This window comes from Coregonus lavaretus (genome assembly GCF_964263955.1).
Source record: "Coregonus lavaretus genome assembly, contig: HAP1_SCAFFOLD_532, whole genome shotgun sequence".
NCBI classification, from domain to species: domain Eukaryota; kingdom Metazoa; phylum Chordata; class Actinopteri; order Salmoniformes; family Salmonidae; genus Coregonus; species Coregonus lavaretus.
In genome coordinates, this window is record NW_028158636.1 from 187,772 (window position 1) to 209,151 (window position 21,380).

A 21,380-nucleotide genomic window follows, 5' to 3' on the forward strand; every position below is an offset into this window, starting at 1 on the left:
AGTGTGTGTGTTTGTCCAGTGTGTGTGTTTGTGTGTGTCAATTTTGTGTGTGTGTGTGTGCGTTTGTGTGTGTCCAGTGTGTGTGTGTGTGTGTTTGTGTGTGTCCAGTGTGTGTGTGTGTGTGTGTGTGTTTGTGTGTGTCCATTGTGTGTGTGTGTCCAGTGTGTGTGTGTCCAGTGTATGTGTGTGTGTGTGTCTGGTGTGTGTGTGTGTGTATTTGTGTGTGTTTCCAGTGTGTGTTTGTTTGTGGGTCCAGTGTGTGTGTGTCCAATGTGTGTGTGTGTGTGTGTTAGTGTGTGTGTTTGTCCAGTGTGTGTGTGTGTGTGTTTGTGTGTCCAGTGTGTGTGTGTGTGTATGTCCAGTGTGAGTGTGTCCAGTGTTTGTGTGTCCAGTGTGTGTGTGTGTGTGTGTGTGTGTGTTTGTCCAGTGTGAGTGTGTCCAGTGTGTGTGTGTCCAGTGTGTGTGTGTGTGTGTGTGTTTGTCCAGTGTGTGTGTGTTTGTGTGTCCAGTGTGTGTTTGTGTCCAGTGTGTGTGTGTGTGTCTAGTGTGTGTGTGTGTGTCCAGTGTGTGTGTGTGTGTGTGTACAGTGTGTGTGTGTCCAGTGTGTGTGTGTGTGTATGTCCAGTGTGAGTGTGTCCAGTGTTTGTGTTTGTCCAGTGTGTGTGTGTGTGTGTGTATGTGTGTGTTTCCAGTGTGTGTGTGTGTGTGTGTGTGTGTGTGTTTGTGTGTGTATGTGTGTGTGTGTGTGTGTGTGTGTGTGTGTGTGTGTGTGTGTGTGTGTGTGTGTGTGTGTGTGTATGTGTGTGTGTTACCATGGTTATTATTTACAGGGACACTGAGGAGTCAACACCATAAACCCTAAACCCTGGATAGAGGGGCTCAGTGAATGTGGAGTGGAATGTGTTCAGGTGGGTCAGTGTGTCAGAGGAGACTCTGTAGAAGGACAGAGTGCCGGCTGGCCAGTCCAGATACACTCCTACTCTGTGGGAGCTGGAGGAGGGGACGTCTATGGTAGTGGACTTATTATTGTGACAGGCAGAGTAACTGTTGTCAGAGCAGAACAGACTCCAGGACTTGTCATTGTATCCAAGCCCACAGTCATAACCCCCTCCTCTCCTGCTGATTCCTTTATATGTCACTCCTTTATCAGCCCCTCTCCCACTCCACTCTACCTCCCAGTAACAGCGCCCAGTCAGACCCTCTATACACAGCACCTGTCTACAGACCACAAATCTCTCTGGGTGATCAGGATACGGCTGCTTCTCTCTCCTACGTGTCACCTTTCTGTTCTCCTCAGACAGAGAGAGGAATCTGTTTACTGTGTTTAGGTCCAGTGTGAGATCACAGACATCTGATGGATGAAACCAGACACAATATTAGAAATCATCATCATTCACATTAGAATGTTAACTCACTTTTCACTAATTCATTTAATGTAGATGTTTCTAGGTATCAAAAGGAGAAGTTAAGGTTGAGACTTGTTGAATGATCATATGTTATACTGTATGGTAATATAAAACACACTTATTCCCATTAATTACACACACACACACACACACACACACACACAAACATACACACACACACACACACACACACACACACACACACACACACATACTGAACACACACACACACTGAACACACATCCTGAACACACACACACACACACATTTCTAAAGTAACACGAACACGTCACACACACACAGACACACACATTGTCAAAGCAACTCTTTGTAAACTTTGGTGTCCCTGATTTGTGCTTCTGTAGAACTACAGCTGATATTTAATATGACCAAGTAAGTAATGATGGTGGTCTTTGACTTTGACTTCACTTGAATTAAGACTTATTCTTAGTCATATTCTTCACAGCAGTCAACACTCACATTTTCTAAGTCCAGGTTTCATTGTGTTCTCTCCACCATGTTCCACACTGTAGCGGTAAGCAGAAGAACAGACAGTCATTGAGGGATACACCTGAACTCACACACACACACACACACACACACACACACACACACACACACACACACACACACACACACACACACTGGACACACACACACACACACACACACACACTGGACACACACTGGACACACACACACACACACTGGACACACACTGAACACACACACACACACTGGACACATACACACACACACACACTGGAAACACACACACACACACACACACACACACACACACTGGAAACACACACACACACTGGAAACACACACACACACACACACACACACACACACACAAACAGTCAGTATATACATTTGTCCAAGTGTGTGTGTGTGTGTGTGTGTGTGTGTGTGTGTGTGTGTGTCCACTGTTTGTGTCCTGTATGTGTGTGTGTGTGTGTCCAGTGTGTGTGTGTGTGTGTTTCCAGTGTGTGTGTGTGTATGTGTCCAGTGTGTGTGTGTGTGTGTCCAGTGTGTGTGTGTATGTCAAGTGTGTGTGTTTGTGTGTCCAGTATGTGTGTGTGTGTCCAGTGTGTGTGTGTGTGTGTGTGTGTCCAGTGTGTGAGTGTGTGTGTGTGTGTGTGTGTGTGTGTGTGTGTGTTGTCCAGTGTGTGTATGTGTGTCCATTGTGTGTGTGTGTCCAGTGTGTGTGTGTGTCCAGTGTGTGTGTGTCCAGTGTGTGTGTGTGTGTGTGTGTGTGTGTGTTTGTCCAGTGTGTGTATTTGTGTCCATTGTGTGTGTGTGTCCAGTGTGTGTTTATGTCTAGTGTTTGTGTGTGTGTCCAGTGTATGTGTGTGTCCAGTGTTTGTGTTTGTGTGTCCAGTGTGTGTGGGTGTGTGTCCAGTGTGTGTGTGTGCTTGTGTGTGTCCAGTGTGTGTTTGTGTTTTTGTGTGTGTGTGTGTGTGTGTCCAGTGTGTGTGTGTGTCCATTGTGTGTGTGTGTCCAGTGTGTGTGTGTGTGTTTGTCCAGTGTGTGTGTGTGTGTGCGTCCTGTGTGTGTGTGTGTCCTTTGTGTGTATGTGTCCAGTGTGTGTGTGTGCGTCCTTTGTGTGTGTGTGTGTCCTTTGTGTGTATGTGTCCAGTGTGTGTGTTTACAGTGTGTGTGTGCTTGTGTGTCCAGTGTGTGTGTGTGTGTCCAGAGTGTATGTGTGTCCAGTGTGTGTACTGATACACGTGCACACACACACACGCACACTGGACACACACACACACACACACTGGACAAACACACACACACAAGACACACACACACACACTGGACACACACACACACACACTGGACAAACACACACACACACGACACACACACACACACTGGACACACACAGACACACACACACCGGACACACACACACACACTGGACACACACACACACTGGACACACACACACTGGACACACACACACACAAAGACACACACACACACACACACACAGGACACACTGCACACACACACACACTGGACCCACACACACACACACACACACACACACACACACACACACACACACACACACACACACACACACACACACACACACACACACACACACACACACATACACACACACACACACAGAACACACTGCACACACACACACACTGGACCCACACACACACACACACACACACACACACACCAAAACACACCAACACACACACACCAAAACACACCAACACACACACACACACACACCAAAACACACCAACACAAACATACACACACACACACACACACAGTCTTTATATAACTTTATATAGCCTGACAGCCTGCAAAGAGTCAAATCATATTAAAACCACACTGCTATTCTTTGGTGTTGAGTCATTTTCTGTCTAAGTGAGTATATAACATGTTTCTAAACACTACTAAAGTAATCCTGATGATGCTAAGATTGAGCAATATCATGAATGAATCATGAATAATAATGAGTGAGAATGTTACAGAGGCTACAACAAAACATGCTAACCTCTCACCATTAACATCAAATAAACAGTGACATTCTGTATTGTTGCCTAATATGAAACATTATACCTCAAATCCAAAATGATGGAGTATAGCACCAAATGTAAAACTGTAAGCTTCACTGTCCAAACACATATGGTGTGGACTATGTGTGCCTGGTAAACACATGTGGATCTGGTGAACAGTTATCACTTGTTGACCAACTACAGGAATACTGACCTCAGAGTCTCCAGTTTACAGTCGGGATTCCCCAGTCCAGCAGAGAGCAGCTCCACTCCTGAATCCTTCAGGTCATTGTTACTCAGATCCAGCTTTCTCAGGTGTGAGGGGTTTGACTTCAGAGCTGAGTCCAGAGAAGCACAGCCTTCCTCTGTGACTAGACAGCCTGACAGCCTGCAAAGAGTCAAATCATATTAAAACCACACTGCTATTCTTTGGTGGTGAAAATAGTGGCAGTATATTATTTCATTCATACCAGTGTCCTGAAACCTGCCATTTATATATTATTATTAGAAAAAAATCATAATATTGCTTGTAGATAGAAACATGTATAGTACAAATATTTGAGTAGACTGACCAGAGCAGTTTAAAAAGCAGCATCAGTCAAAAGACAGACAGTGAGGTATCAGATTTAGATTGTATTGAGTATACAGTCCACACCATATCTATTTTGACAGTGAAGCTAACATTTTAAATGTGGCTCTATACTCCACCATTTTGGATTTGAGATCAAATGTTTCATATGAGGTGACAGTATATAATGTCACCTTTTATTTGAGGGTATTTTCATACATATCTGTTTCACCATTTAAAAATGAAAGCACTTCATGTATCTAGTCCCCCTATTTGAAGAAGTCATAAGTATTCTGACCAATTCACTTATAGTGTATTAAAGTATTCAAAAGTTGAGTATTTGGTCTTATATTCCTTGAACTCAATGACTACATCAAGCTTGTGACTCAAACTCATTGGTTGCATTTGCAGTTTGTTTTGTCAAAAGACAGACAGTGGGGTATCAGATTTAGATTGGCTTTATGTATCTAGTCCCCCATTTGAAGAAGTCAAAAGTATTCTGACCAATTCACTTATAGTGTATTAAAGTAATCAAAAGTTTAGTATTTGGTTGTGAACTCATTGGTTGTATTTGCAGTTTGTTTTGGTTGTGTTTTGGGTTATGTTTTGCCCAATAGTAACTGAATGGTGGATGATGACTGGAGTAATTTTCTGTCTAAGTGAGTAGATAACATGTTTCTAAACATTACTAAATTAATCCTAATGATGCCATGATTAATAAAAATCATGAATGAATCATGAATAATAATGAGTGAGAAAGTTACAGAGGCTACAACAAAACATGCTAACCTCTCACCATTACCAATAACAGAGAGGGTATGATCCTTGTGCCTCTGTAACTTTCTCATTCATCATCATTCACGATTCATTCATGATTATTCATAATCATGGTAGCATCCACATGAATGTAGAAGTGTTCAGAAACATATTCTATTCTTACTGACAATACAAGTGAAGTGACTCCAAAATGACAGGACATTATTCACCATTCAGTTTCCATTGGGAAAAACATCATCCAAAACACAACCATGACAAACTGCAAATGCATTCAACAAGTTTGTAGAATCACAAGCTTGATGTAATCACTGCAGGTAAGGAATATGGGACCAAATACTAAACTTATGACTACTTTAATACAATATAAGTGAATATGTCCAAATTATTACGACTTTTTCAAATGGGAGCACTAGACACATAAAGTGCTTTCATTTCTAAACAGTAACACAGATATGTATGAAAATATCCTCAAATAAAAGGTGACATTCTGTACTGTCACCTAATATGAAACATTCCATCTCAAATCCAAAATGCTGGAGCATAGCACCAAATGTAAAACTGTAAGCTTCACTGTCCAAACACATATGGTGTGGACTATGTGTGCCTGGTAAACACATGTGGATCTGGTGAACAGTTATCACTTGTTGACCAACTACAGGAATACTGACCTCAGAGTCTCCAGTTTACAGTGGGGATTCCCCAGTCCAGCAGAGAGCAGCTTCACTCCTGAATCCTTCAGGTCATTGTTACTCAGATCCAGCTCTCTCAGGTGTGAGGGGTTTGACTTCAGAGCTGAGGCCAGAGAAGCACAGCCTTTCTCTGTGACTCCACAGCCTGACAGCCTGACAGAGAGATCATCATGATTTCACAAACACACTGTTAATTGAACACCAGTAGTGTAGAAGGACAATGGCAAATGCATTTGGTTTATTCTCTTAAACAACATAAAGATTCATCTTCCGTCTCCTAGAATTGCATGGTCATATTGTTATACTAATGTGAACATCAATGCATTGATTCAATATGTTTCTCAATAATACATATATTTCTCTAAACTGAATATTTCTTCCTGATGATTAGTACTTAAATGTCATTTTATGTACTCACAGAGCAGCTCTGGAGGCTTTGACCACTGGCAGCAGCCTCAGAAGACCTTCCTCTGATCTGGAGTATTTCTTCAGGTCAAACACATCCAGCTCCTTTTCTGAAGTCAGCAACACAAAGACCAGAGCTGACCACTGTGCAGGTGACAGTTTGGCTTCTGAGAGACTTCCTGATCTCAGGTAGCTTTGGATCTCCTCCACTAGAGAATGGTCATTCAGTTCATTCAGACAGTGGAACAGATTGATGCACCTCTCTGGAGAGGGATTCTCCCTGATCTTCTCCTTGATGTACTTGACTGTTTCTTCATGGCTCTGTGAGCTGCTTCTTGTCTTTGTCAGTAGACCTCGTAAGTGCTTCTGATTGGACTCCAGTGAGAGGCCCAGAAGGAAGCGGAGGAACAGGTCCAGGATTCCTGTCTCACTTTGTAAGGCTTTATCCACAGCACTCTTGTAGACAGTAACTTCAGTAACTTGAGGTTCGGCCATTAGATTCTCATTGTTGTTGATGAATGAGAGGAACACAAATACAGCAGCCAGAAACTCCTGAATGCTCAGATGCACGAAGCAGTACACCTTGTCCTGGTACAGCCGACATTCCTCTTTAAAGAGCTGTGTGCACAATCCTGAGTACACTGATGCTTCTTTGACATCAATGCCAGCCTCTTTCAGGTCTTCTTCATAGAAAATCAGATTGCCCTTCACAAGCTGTTGAAAAGCCAGTTTTCCCAGTGACAGAATGCTCTCTTTATTCCAGTCTGGACCTGTCTCTTCTTTCCCAATATATTTTTCATTCTTCTGTTTGGAATGAAACACCACAAAGTGTATGAACATCTCAGTCAGAGTCTTGGGCATCTCTTCTCTCTTGTCTGTACTCAACATGTGTTCAAGGACTGTTGCAGATATCCAACAGAAGACTGGAATGTGGCACATGATGTGGAGGCTCCTTGATGTCTTTATGTGTGAGATGATTCTGCTGGCCAGGTCCTCATCACTGAATCTCTTCTTGAAGTACTCCTCCTTCTGTGGGTCATTGAACCCTCGTACCTCTGCCACCTGGTCAACACACACTGAAGGGATCTGATTGGCTGCTGCAGGTCGGGTAGTTATCCAGAGGAGAGCAGAGGGAAGCAGATTTCCCTTGATGAGATTTGTCAGCAGAACATCCACTGAGGTTGACTCTGTGACGTCACAACAGATCTTGTTCTTCTGGAAGTCTAGGGGCAGTCGGCACTCATCCAGACCATCAAAGATGAACAGAACTTTGTACTTGTCGTAGTTGGAGATTCTTGACTCTTTGGTTTCCATTGAGAAGTGATTGAGAAGTTCAATCAAAGTGTGTTTTTCCTTTTTCATCAAATTCAGCTCCCGAAAAGGGAATGAAAATACAAATTGGACATCCTGATTTGCTTTTCCTTCAGCCCAGTCCAGAATGAACTTCTGCACAGAGACTGTTTTTCCAATGCCAGCGACTCCCTTTGTCAGCACAGTTCTGATAAGTTTGTCTTGTCCAGTTAAGGGTTTGAAGATGTCGTTACATTTGACTGCAGTCTCTGTTCTTGCTTGTTTCCTGGTTGTTGTCTCAATCTGTCTCAGCTCATGTTCATTATTGACCTCTCCTGTTCCACCCTCTGTGATGTAGAGCTCTGTGTAAATCTTATTGAGAAGTGTTGGGTTTCCTTGTTTAGCGATCCCCTCAAATACACATTGAAACTTCTTCTTTAGATTAGATTTGAGTTGACGTTGGCAAATCACAGCAAGCTCATCTGAATGAAGAAATAACACAGAGGATATTAATATTACGTCTGATTTAAAGCCTACAGTATTCTAGGACTGTTATGACATTTTAAATTATAATAATTATTTCGCTCAACTGACTGTATAAATGTTTTCATAATGCATTACAGACTGGTGTGAGTATATTCTCTCTCTCTCTCTCTCTCTCTCTCTCTCTCTCTCTCTCTCTCTCTCTCTCTCTCTCTCTCTCTCTCTCTCTCTCTCCTCTCTCTCTCTCTCTCTCCTCTCTCTCTCTCTCTCTCTCTCCCTCTCTCTCTCTCTCTCTCTCTCCTCTGTCTCTCCTCTGTCTCTCCTCTGTCTCTCCTCTGTCTCTCCTCTTCTCTCTGTCTAAATGAATCAACACAACACATCCCTGCTGCTACTTGATGAGGTCACTAGGTGTTGTGTTAAGGCTGCTACAATATCACTGAGTTACACAGCTACTTTAGCTGTACTTTAGCTACAGCTTTTAAATGTTCTAAAACAGCATTCAACATGAGGCAGACAGCTCTTACTTTTCTCCAGTGTGTCAGCAAGCTCCTTCTGGTTCATTTTCCTCAGGACGTGCAGTGTGATCTTCAGAGCCCCCTCTCTGGCACTGCTCTCCTGCTTCTCATCTTCAGCATCCACCACTTCCTTATCCTGCTTCTGACTCTCAAAGCCTTCTGGGAGTTCTGGACTTAGAATCCTCTTGAACATCTTCAGCTCGTTCTTCACAAATGTCATAATATTCTCTTCAAGCAACTAAAATAAATCAAGTAAATCAGTTAAGCAAGAGACTAAATGCTTTCTCATTAACACATTAATGAATGATTGACAGATCACCTTTACTTGAGGTAAACAAAAACAAATGTACATAACAGGACCACATACACTGAATATGGAGGCCAGGTCTGTTTGATGACTCTGGGAAGACTGACCACTGAGAATCTCTGACTCTGATCTCTCCTGTTGGTTTCTGTGGACAAAACATCAGATTACATCTCCTCATCCAGGGAGTGCACACACACACACACACACACACACACACACACACACACACACACACACACACACACACACACACACACACACACACACACACACACACACACACACACACACACACACACACACACACACACACACACACACACACACACACACACACACACAGGGAGGGAATGTTGTGTTTGTTTAATATTGTTTTAGGACTATGAAAATGGAAAAAAGGTTTAGCCTATGGATTATGAAAACAACAAAAATAAATGGTAAAATGGGAGAGGAGAAATGACTAGAGACAGTGTTGTTTAACTCACTGACCATGACCCATGAGTTCTTCTTACCTTTGTTCAGTAGAAAAGTCTCTCTCTCTGAAGTATATAGGAGGTTCCATAGACTTGCCACTCTTCATGGACACACAGCTGGGTACAGGGGAGGCTGGTCTCTCCTGCTTGATTGGACTTCAACACAACAGAGACAAACATTACATCTCTCATCTACTCTGAGCCCTGATGGGGAAACAAGAGTTTCATTCCAAAACGCTATATATCCATTTTCAGAAATGTTCGTAAATTAGCTTCTATTGTTTAAAGAAATTATCAAATAAATGGTTGTGTTTTTTCACTAGCTAATCATGGCATGGTGTTGTTCAATGACAGACATGTATTTGATTAAAATCAATCACTTAATGGCATAATTTCATTTGTTTGCAAAATGCTATATATCTAATTAACTCTCAGAGAAATAAGTAGCACTAATATATTTTACACAGTTAAATGTAACAAATAACTACATTTTTAATAAAGAACTGTACAAATGATACACTTGTGACATCAATATTTAAATATTATAAATAATAATTCAATACAGTAATATGAGATCTGTATGTAAAACATTTTAGTCATTTAGCAGATGTTTTTGTCCAGGGCCTGGTATCCCAAAAGCATCTTAAGGCCAAGTTCATCGTTAGAACCTTCGTAGGAGCATTGTTAAATCTCTGTGCTGTTTCCCAAAACCATCGTTATTAACGTTGCACTTGAAAACGCTCATATTCTAACACCTGCCTCAGACCACTTGTAGAACAGCCAAGTGCATCGTTAGATGCTTTTTTGCCCTCCCACGTCACTTTATACACAGAAGATCTCCGCTAAACATGGTTTATCCGTCTCTTTGTGACCGCAGATGAATTCAGAACAAAGTTGACTACAAATACAAAGTTGCCAATGTCTTTGCAATTGATTCAAACAAGGGAAGTACACAAATTTGCTTCAAATGAAAACAGAGATGACTGCATTAAAATATAAACAGTAGGCTATAGTTCTATTTCAATCATATTGAAATACATTCAATGTTCAATATATTTAGTTTTATTTTGCTACTTGTAGGCTACTGTCTGTAATTTGTCTCAATATATTTCATGATGTGTAGCCTAACATGTGCGCAATGATGTGCCGAATCTGTGATTTAGTGCATTTTTATTGTGTAAGCATTAGAATAAACTACCTCAATATTTGCAGCCGTAGGTAGTAATATCTTTCTAGAAGCTGATCCGTGGTCAGTATTGTGAAATAATTATAATGTTGAGGAATGATTTGAATGGACAAAACTGATCCGAGAGCAGCGCTCCCTTTCTTTCGATCCTATCAGTATCGATACATGCTCCACCGGACGTGATACCTTGCGGTGCTGCTGATCCAGTTTCTACTGGTCTGCCTGCGGATATGGAACTCTGACCTGTTCACAGGACGTGTGACCTTGTCCCGAACCTGCTGTTTCGACTCTCTCTCTCTCTCTCTCTCTCTCTCTCTCTCTCTCTCTCTCTCTCTCTCTCCCTCTCCTTCTCTCTCTCTACAACACCTGCTGTCTTGACCTCTGAATGCTTGGCTATGAACAGCCAACTGACATTTACTCCTGAGGTGCTAACGTGTTGCACCCTCTATAACCACAGTGATTATTATTTGACCCTGCTGGTCATCTATGAACATTTGAACATCTTGAAGAACGAACTGGCCTTAATGGCCATGTACTCATATAATCTCCCCCCACCACAGCCAGAAGAGGACTGGCCACCCCTCAGAGCCTGGTTCCTCTCTAGGTTTCTTCCTAGGTTCCTGCCTTTCTAGGGAGTTTTTCCTAGCCACCGTGCTTCTACATCTGCATTGCTTGCTCTTTGGGGTTTTAGACTGGGTTTCTATATAAGCACTTTGTGACAACTGCTGATGTAAAAAATGTCTTCTGGGAATGCATATGAAGCAGACCAGGCCAGGGTTTGGGGTTTGAGAAGTCAATGAGAGGTAAAAATGACTTCCTTAGTTTTTAATTTTGAAAATGTTCTGTCTTAAGTAGTTTAACAAACTGACACATTTTCATGTTAGTCAAAAACAACTTTATATGGAAGGAGTGCCTTTGATTTGACGGCCTGCAGTTCAACACAAGATGACCATTAGACCCAATGACTTATTTCTGCGCATGAGCTTCAAATCAAATCAAATTGTATTTCTCACATGCGCCGAATACAACAGTGGTACACTTTACCGTGAAATGCTTACTTGCGAGCCCTAACAAAATAACAGTAATGAGTAAAGGAGTACCGAGTCAATGTGCAGGGGTACCAGGTAGTTGAGGTAATTGAGGTAATATGTATATGTAGGTAGGGGTGAAAGTGACTAGGCAATTAGGATAGAGATTACATCTCCTCATCCAGGGAGTGCACACACACTCACTGACACACACACACACACACACACACACACACACAAACACACACACACACACACACACACACACACACACACACACACACACACACACACACAGGGAGGGAATGTTGTGTTTGTTTAATATTGTTTCAGGACTATGAAAATGGAAAAAAACGATTAGCCTATGGATTATGAAAACAACAAAAATAAATTGTTAACATATAGACTAATATGTTATTAAATTGTGTTCTTACACTGGTACAGTCATGCCCTATGAGAAATGTACAACTGCGCATGTGCGAAAATAAAGCAAGGGCATTCTGGTTAAAACACCAACGATGAACATGTGTGTTTATTCCTCCGTTAAGTAAGCCGGTATTCCTGTCCTGAAGATGACAGCACCAACAGAAATGGGAAAATGGGAGAGGAGAAATGACTAGAGACAGTGTTGTTTAACTCACTGACCATGACCCATGAGTTCTTCTTACCTTTGTTCAGTAGAAAAGGCTCCCTCTCTGAAGAATATAGGTTGACCCATAGACCGGTCACTCTTCATGGACACACAGCTGGGTACAGGGGAGGCTGGTCTCTCCTGCTTGATTGGGCTTCAACACAACAGAGACAAACATTACATCTCTCATCTACTCTGAGCTCAGATGGAGAAACAAGAGTTTCATTCCAAAACGCTATATATCCATTTTCAGAAATGTTCGTAAATTATCTTTTACTGTTTAAAGAAATTATGAAAGAGATTGGTGTGATTTTTCAGTAGCTAATCATGGCATGGTTGTTGAATGACAGACATGTGATTATTTAAAATCTATCACTTGATGGTTTCATTTCAGAGAGACAAATAATCATGTTTTTTGCAAAATGCTATATATCTGCCTCACTCTCAGAGAAATAAGTAGTACTGCTAGGTTTTACACAGTAATAATATATCTGCCTCACTCTCAGAGAAATAAGTAGTACTGCTATGTTTTACACAGTAATAATATATCTGCCTCACTCTCAGAGAAATAAATAGTACTGCTAGGTTTTACACAGTCAAACAATCCGATTCGGTCTTATGTAGCAAAATTTGAAATTGTGTTTTTGACATTGGATAAAAGTAGAGACTCAGCTAGAAAAAGGTATATCATACACTACAGTTGAGGAACAATGGGAAAGTAATTCTGCTTTGAAAGATGATAAACATGTAACCTCACTTTTGAGAAAATGGCCTTTGAATGTTTTGGTTCACCTACTGGAGAGCTCTTCTTTATCTACAGTGGTGTTACTTTGGCAGATAATGTCACCCATCTAAATAAATAGTATATATATATAGTTAACTAAATGTATGGTGTTTTTGGTTTATGTCAGTTTCATTGTTTTTATGCTATACATTGTTATTTTATGGTTGTAAGTGGTAGAATTAACTAATTAATTAATTACTACTTTAGTAAGGATATACTTTATTCAGTACTACTGCAGTTGCTAAATAATTCCAATAGATGGCAGCATAAGACCACAAATGACATTTCAGAAGGTTAGTTTAGTTTTCTCCCTGGATACACCACCACTCCCCCTCACAGGAAAACTCCTGCACACGCTTTTTACTGTCCCTTTCCACACTGCTAACGCAAGAGGAACGACTGAAAAAGCATTTAACACATTACTGTGAAATAATATAATGATGAATCATGTTTATTATTACCTGTTTTATGCTCATGTTTTGAAATTATTACTATAATGATTATCAATAAGCCTGAACATTAATTTAGTCACCTCTGGTCGAGAAAATCGTATTTTCCTAGTACATTCATTGTCAGATTCATCAACCAGCAGCGAGCACTCTGCCTTCTAGCACAAGCGAGGGGCATGTTGAGGTATATTTGCTAACCGGGAGGGTTGCATGATGTAATTTATTGGTGGGCTGGAAGACGCACTCTTGTCTTATCTATTCCGAGGTTGTTTAATCGATATATTAGATATTTTTAATGCATGTATACTAGGGTTGAGGTTGGAGCATCTGACTAGTGATTATTTACCAGGGGTTCAACACCTGCTATAGTCACTATTTAATTGCTCTTCCAAAAGCATCACAGGCCTAATACGAGATATATAGCTAACTAAAGTAATGAGTGACCATTTTAGAAAATCATGGGACATATAGTATTTGGTTGCATGCTATTTTATGTCAATCATATTGCTGCTTGTAGCATATAACTGATGCTTCATGGTCTTATGCTGCAATCTATTGGAAATATTTAGCAATTAAAAGTTATTAATTCACGTACAGACATTGGTGAGGCAGCTGAGAAATAAAGTGTATTAGATCAGTCTCAAACCTGCCCCACGCCAATTGCTGGACCTTCACACAGAGGTTACTAGGTCACCCAATTCAAACCACATTTGAAAAATAAAACAAATGTGTCTTATTTATCAAGTTTTCTGTCTTGCTATTATACATATAATAAAATAACAACAAAATAATCAAAACGCTATTTAATACTATAATTGTAAGATAATATTATTACTAAAATAGTTTCTAAAAGTGTTCTAGGCTACCCTACCCTAGAATTAGGGGTTAGGGTTACGGCTAAAATAGGTTATAAGTAGGGTAAGAGTTTCTGTATAGCACTTTGTGACATCTGCTGGTGTAAAAAGGGCTTTATAAATACATTTGATTGATTGTTAGGTTTAGGGTTTTATGGCAAAAAACAGTATGGGTTGATAGCACTCTTGCGCCTCCCTTTGGCCATATGTGGGTACTAAATAACTAATTCATGACATTTTTTACATTTACATTTTACATATTTAGCAGACGCTCTTATCCAGAGCGACTTACAGTTAGTGAGTGCATACATTTTCATACTGGCCCCCCGTGGGAAACGATCCCACAACCCTGGCGTTGCAAGCACCATGCTGTTCCAACTGAGCTATATGACACTTGCTAGGCTCATAATCTGAAGTAGCAACTGCGTCAGATCTACAAATCCATTAGCTAGACGACCCGATTAGACAACAATCACCCCATTATACCCATTTGGTTTGCAACTCAGTGAACCTGCGCAGCATTCGCTCAATTTGATGCCTACGAACGAAGATTTCGATGCATATCAAATTACCCAGCAGCCATTTAGAAACAACAAGTCATCAGAAAAATTGTTATTTCTTAATTAAAAAATGTATTCTGGCTGTTTAAATCTGCAACATCTTGAAAAAGAGGACAGGGACATGCGTTTTGTTTAGATTGTACACTTTTGTCAAATATGGTTAACCATGACCAGAAAATGTTTAATGTTTGATGGCTATCCGCCAGCCATTGCCTCTTAAACTGTGTCTCACCTCACTATTGATGACCACAACATGTACTCAGGTGAACAGTGTGCACGCTCACCAAGTAGCCGTAACCTTGTTAATAATAAGTTACCTGAGGTAAACCTACAGGGTTAACGCTCACCAAGTAGCCGTAACCTTGGTAATAATAAGTTACCTGAGGTAAACCTACAGGGTTAACGCTCACCAAGTAGCCGTAACCGTGTTAATAATAAGTTACCTGAGGTAAACCTACAGGGTTAACGCTCACCAAGTAGCCGTAACCTTGTTAATAATAAGTTACCTGAGGTAAACCTACAGGGTTAACGCTCACCAAGTAGCCATAACCTTGTTAATAATAAGTTACCTGAAGTAAACCTACAGGGTAAACGCAGGCAGGTCTCATTGATAACAATAGTGAAGCTGGCATTGTGACGCAGAACAATGGGCTGGGAATAGAATGTTCTGAAGGCGAGTCGGTGTCACGGTGCTCAATAGAACTAAAAGGAGCTGGTAGGGTGAAAAATACCCAAACATAAGGCTTGTTTTTTCGCGATTACTTCATAACCAGGGCAGAAGGTAATATTATGAAACTGGGCTCCATGGCGGATGCAATGAACTAATTTTATCAGAAATAAACGTTGTAAAAAATGTAACTTGAGGCGCCCCGAAAATAATACTCAAAAAGTTCAGTCCTTGGACACAGAGGGGTTAAACACTAAAGTTACCGTCCATCTAGTGAAGAGAGGAGAACCGGACAGAGGGATGGTAGGTAGCCAGCATCCGTCAACGAGAGAGGGAGAAGCCCTCCACGGTATTTAACAGGTGGAAGAAACAACCCGGGAGCTCCATCGGTCCACAAGAAATGCAGGCAGCCGGTGATGATGTAGTGGTAGCTAGCTTAGCTAGCTGTACCGACTAGCTTGGATAGCTAGCAGGTTGTTCGTCTGTCCCTCGAGGATGATGACGAATCCGGTGAACCACAAGATGAAACAAGGATAGCGAGTGAAAAGGATCTGGCTACACTCATACTGTCACTGACCATTAAGCAAAAAAGCAAATTGAACAATAAACTTCGGTGTCTCAACACTGTAACGAACTCCGTCGTTATTTCCCAACATCACCTCAGCCCACTCTGCGCGTAACTGGACAATATGCTTGGCGCCAAACCGTACGTGGACGCGGACAGTTCTGTACGGGGACGCGGACAGTTCCAGAACGCGGACATGAGCAGAGCCACATAATAAACTAAACCCAGTCTTTACAGTGGCTTACATTAGTAATATTCATTTTTTATTATGTAAAACAAAATGATTCGTTTTTTAAAACAATGTTTTGAGATCTGGGCCCATATCCAAAAAGCGTCTCAGAGTAGAAAATGTGTCGTATAAGTGCTGAGAATAAAGCCATTTTAGTCCTACTCTTATGGGTATAAATTAAAGCTATGCATGAAGCCTCTTTATTCATAAGCGTCCCACCTAGTTGGCAGATATTTAGGACACCTCATGAGCTGTCCTAACCAGTTAAGAGGTACCAGCAGGTGTCTTGATAATAGAAACATGCAGTGAGTCAGTGGTTCCTGTGCAACATGTAATTGCTTTGGAGCAGTGGTGACCTGTCATTCAGGGCAGAGCCCCACCTGTTTAGCAGATGCTCTTACCCAGAGCGATTTACAGTAAGTGCATTCATCTTAAGATAGCTAGGTGAGATAACCAGATAATACAGTCAAATATACAGGATATGAACATTCAAATTCAGCTAAACAATGGATATATAGCGTTTTGCAATAAAAATTATAATAATTATCTACATCTAAAATCTATTAATTAAACATCTGAGAACAGTAATATTGAAGGTACCCATAAGCAACCATTTCTGATTATTGTGGAAATAGCATTTAGGAAATAAACTCTTAATAATTCTTAAACAAAATTGTCATCTCACCTCTTAGCTTTGGTGTCATGTTCCCCAGAGAGACTCATTTTAGAGGCAGGGCCCCCCTCCTCTCTCTCCCCAGAGAGACTCATTTTAGACCACTGACCCCTAAACAGAGATCCAACATGTTGGTTGTAGTTAACACAGTAATTCTTGAATGTAAATTGTTATCATTTATTAATTTTCTCTTATATAACATTTACTAACAGACATATCGAAACAGTCAGGTGATTTAATGCAATCAAATGAACATCTGGTTGTGACATCTCTTCTCCATGTTAACTGTCAATAATAATAATAAGTCACTGTTTGTTAAGGTAGTTATAGACAGTGCAGCAACACAAGGCCATGTCTCACACTTATTTGTATTCATTAAAAGTCAGCCAATTATTATCTTTAAATCTGTTCTTTTCTAAACGTATCTGAGAATGTAGACAGAAGGGCTAAAACGGGCTTGATTGATCTGCAGGGGGATCAGTGATCTATACAGAAAGGTTTTTTGCAACAATTAAGAGATTTTTTATTATTTAAAGTAGGCTAGGTTATAATGTATAACATTATTTTTTTGTGTAAAGCAGATCAAGGTCTATACCTCAGCCAGTGGTGACCCGTCATTCAGGGCAGGTGGCCTTTCCTGTTTTGCATGTTATTTTGGCATTAATACGTGTCACATATCAGTTTGCAAAAAATGTAAAAAATAATATATATATAATTGAGTTAATAAAGCCGCAAAAAAACATGGTCTCTTTTTTGTTTTCTTGAGTAAGGCAGCTCCAAAATGCAGGTGTTTCAGCATAGCTCAGTGCTTTCTGTGGTGGTGGGTCAAGCCAGAAGACAATACAGAGCATTGCTTCGTGATTGGCTCAGTGTTCTGTCACTCATGGGGACACTACGTCACCGCCAAGTCTAAGGGTAGAGCTAGAAAATTCAAGCCCATTGGGTGCTGCCACAGAGTTAAATTAGAAGTGCCCATTCAAGAAGGTCATTGGCCACAGATAAAATGACGTCAAATCACATTATATCTACAGTAGCTTTGATTGGACTGATCAGGTCAACATCATACTTTCAAAATCTTAGCCAGCAGTCATCATCACGAATCAGGTCGACAATCTACAGGCAAATCCTTTTTAATCCTTGTCATATGAAGAGAAATAATGAAGAGAAATGATAGGACAGCTGTTGGGACTCTGCTGTTGGGACTCTGCTGTTGGGACTCTGCTGTTGGGACTCTGCTGTCGGGACTCTGCTGTCGGGACTCTGTGTCGGGACTCTGCTGTCGGGACTCTGCTGTCGGGACTCTGCTGTCGGGACTCTGCTGTCGGGACTCTGCTGTCGGGACTCTGCTGTCGGGACTCTGCTGTTGGGACTCTGCTGTTGGGACTCTGCTTTATGTAGGCCCTAACAGTTTGTGGTCACCGTTTGTCACCGTTATAGTGCAATGAATGTATTGTTTAGTGTTGTGTTGTGGAGTGGCTTTGCTGGCATGCATCCCCCTTTATTTATGTTTTGCCCCACCAAGATTGACATGCTAAAATCACCACTGACCTCCGATATAGCCTAGATGACCAGCCTAAACCTGTTCAGATCAGTTCCCATAACGTTGTAACAGTAACAGTAGCAGGAGCCTGTGGTCTGGCTAATCAACCTGAGCTAGGCCCATCTCCCGGCTATCTACCTCTCTATCAACCGGACGGGACCACCTAGTGTTGACACGGAGCCCCGCCGATCCTACACGACTGGTCTGCCGACGAAATCGTCTGATGTGGTTACGACGTAACCACGAAGATTCCATCCATCTGCTAGCCCTGGCCCGTTAGCACACGCTTACTCACTAAACTGAACTAGCTACTTGCTATTAGCCACAGCTAGCGGTGTTTCACCCAGAACATTTGATTTTTTTTCCGCTGGATTAATTTTAATCACTGGACATTGATCACCGGATATTTGGCCAGTCAGCACTGCGCGTTATCGACCCAGAACATATCAGTTTTTCGCCGGAATCACTGAATCACTGGACCTTTAACTCCGGATTCATCGCTACCAGCTGGCTACAACAAAACGGACGTAGCCTCTTACTCACTAGCGCTTCACCACCGGACCTTATGATAACTCAGCTATACAGCTGATATCTGCTGGACTGTTCCTTTTTACGGTACTACATCCTGTTTATGTTTAGCCTCAGCCCAAATATGGTTAGTTTATTGTTGTTTCGGTTATTTCTAATTGTACTATATCACTGTAGACCCCCCAGCCTAGCTAAACCTGCCTTAGTTAGCTCCTTTGTCCCTCCCCCCATACACTCAGAGACCGACTCAATTGATGCCTCTAGAGATACTATCTCTTTCAGTGTTACCCAACGCTTAGGTTTACCTCCACTTTACTCATATCCTTTCATATCCTTGTCTGTACATAATGCCCTGAATCTTTTCTATAACACCCGGAAATCTGCCCCCTTTATTCTATGTACCCAACGCACTAGAAGACCAGTTCTTAAAGCCTTTAGCCGTATCCTTATTCTAGTCCTCCTCTGTTCCTCTGGTGATGTAGAGGCTAACCCAGGCCCTGTAGCCCCCAGTATCACTCCTACTCCCCAGGAGCTATCATTTGTTGACTTCTGTAATCGCAAAAGTCTTGGTTTCTTGCACATACATATCAGAAGTCTACTTCCTAAGTTTGAGTTATTCACTGCGTTAGCACACTCTGCCAACCCTGATGTTCTAGCAGTGTCTGAATCCTGGCTCAGGAAGGCCACCAAAAATTCTGAAATTTCCATCCCCAACTATAACATTTTCCGTCTAGATAGAACTGCCAAAGGAGGTGGAGTTGCAATCTACTGTAGAGATAACCTGCAGAGCTCTATCATACTATCCAGGTCTGTGCCCAAACAGTTTGAGCTTCTACTTCTAAAAATCCACCTTTCCAGAAATAAGTCTCTCACTGTTGCCGCTTGCTACAGACCCCCCTCAGCCCCCAGCTGTGCCCTGGACACCATATGTGAATTGATTGCCCCCCATTTATCCTCTGAGTTTGTACTGCTTGGTGACCTAAATTGGATATGCTTAATACCCCAGCCATCCTACAATCCAAGCTAGATGCCCTCAACCTCACGCAAATTATCAACGAACCTACCAGGTACAACGCTAAATCCTTAAACATGGGTACCCTCATAGATATCATCCTGACTAACATACCCTCTAAATACACCTCAGCTGTCTTCAACCAGGATCTCAGCGATCACTGCCTTATTGCCTGCGTCCGTAACGGGTCCGCGGTCAAACGACCACCCCTCATCACTGTCACGCTCCCTAAAACACTTTAGCGAGGAGGCCTTCCTAATTGACCTGGCCCAGGTATCCTGGATGGATATAGATCTCATTCCGTCAGTAGAGGATGCCTGGTTGTTCCTTAAAAGTAATTTCCTCTCAATCTTAAATAAACATGCCCCATTCAAAAAATACAGAGCTAAGAACCGATGTAGCCCCTGGTTCTCCTCAGACTTGACTGCCCTTGACCAGCACAAAAACATCCTGTGGCGTACAGCATTAGCATCAAATAGCCCCCGCGATATGCAACTTTTCAGGGAAGTTAGGAACCAATATACACAAGCAGTCAGGAAAGCAAAGGCTAACTTTTTCAAACAGAAATTTGCATCCTGTAGCACTAACTCCAAAAAGTTTTGGGACACTGTAAAGTCCATGGAGAATAAGAGCACTTCCTCCCAGCTGCCCACTGCACTGAGGCTAGGAAACACTATCACCACCGATAAATCTACAATAATCGAGAATTTCAACAAGCATTTTGCTACAGCTGGCCATGCTTTCCATCTGGCTACCACTAACCCGGCCACCAACTCTGCACCCTCTGCTGCAACTTGCCCATGCCCCCCCCGCTTCTCCTTCACACAAATTCAGACAGCTGATGTTTTGAAAGCGCTGCAAAATCTGGACCCCTACAAATCAGCTGGGCTAGACAATCTGGACCCTTTCTTCCTAAAACTAGCCGCCGAAATTGTCGCAACCCCTATTACTAGTCTGTTCAACCTCTCTTTCATAACGTCTGAGATCCCCAGAGATTGGAAAGCTGCCGCGGTCATCCCCCTCTTCAAAGGGGGTGACACTCTAGATCCAAACTGCTACAGACCTATATCCATCCTGCCCTGCCTTTCGAAAGTATTCGAAAGCCAAGTTAACAAACAGATCATCGACCATTTCGAATACCACCGTACCTTCTCCGCTATGCAATCCGGTTTCCGAGCTGGTCACGGGTGCACTTCAGCCACGCTCAAGGTCCTAAACGATATTATAACC

The 21,380-nt window shown here is 41.8% G+C and overlaps 2 protein-coding genes across 2 annotated transcripts in view; both read right to left on the reverse strand.

Annotated features, from left to right (window-relative positions):
- Positions 1–399: 399 nt before the first annotated feature.
- LOC311123742 (NLR family CARD domain-containing protein 3-like) overlaps positions 400–21,380 on the reverse strand; it is a 70,747-nt gene continuing 49,766 nt past the window's right edge. Inside the window, exon 7 of the mRNA XM_084197981.1 lies at positions 400–1,351. Coding sequence (XP_084054107.1) covers positions 825–1,351 — 527 coding nt within the window. The 3' untranslated portion in view covers positions 400–824. The remainder of the gene's footprint in view (positions 1,352–21,380) is intronic.
- Positions 4,136–8,710, reverse strand: LOC311123743 (NLR family CARD domain-containing protein 3-like; the record flags this gene model as incomplete). The annotated part of the gene is made up of 4 exons (XM_084197982.1): positions 4,136–4,325; positions 5,951–6,124; positions 6,390–8,148; positions 8,674–8,710. The coding sequence occupies 4 exons, from the start codon at positions 8,708–8,710 to the stop codon at positions 4,136–4,138; spliced, it is 2,160 nt and encodes a 719-aa protein (XP_084054108.1).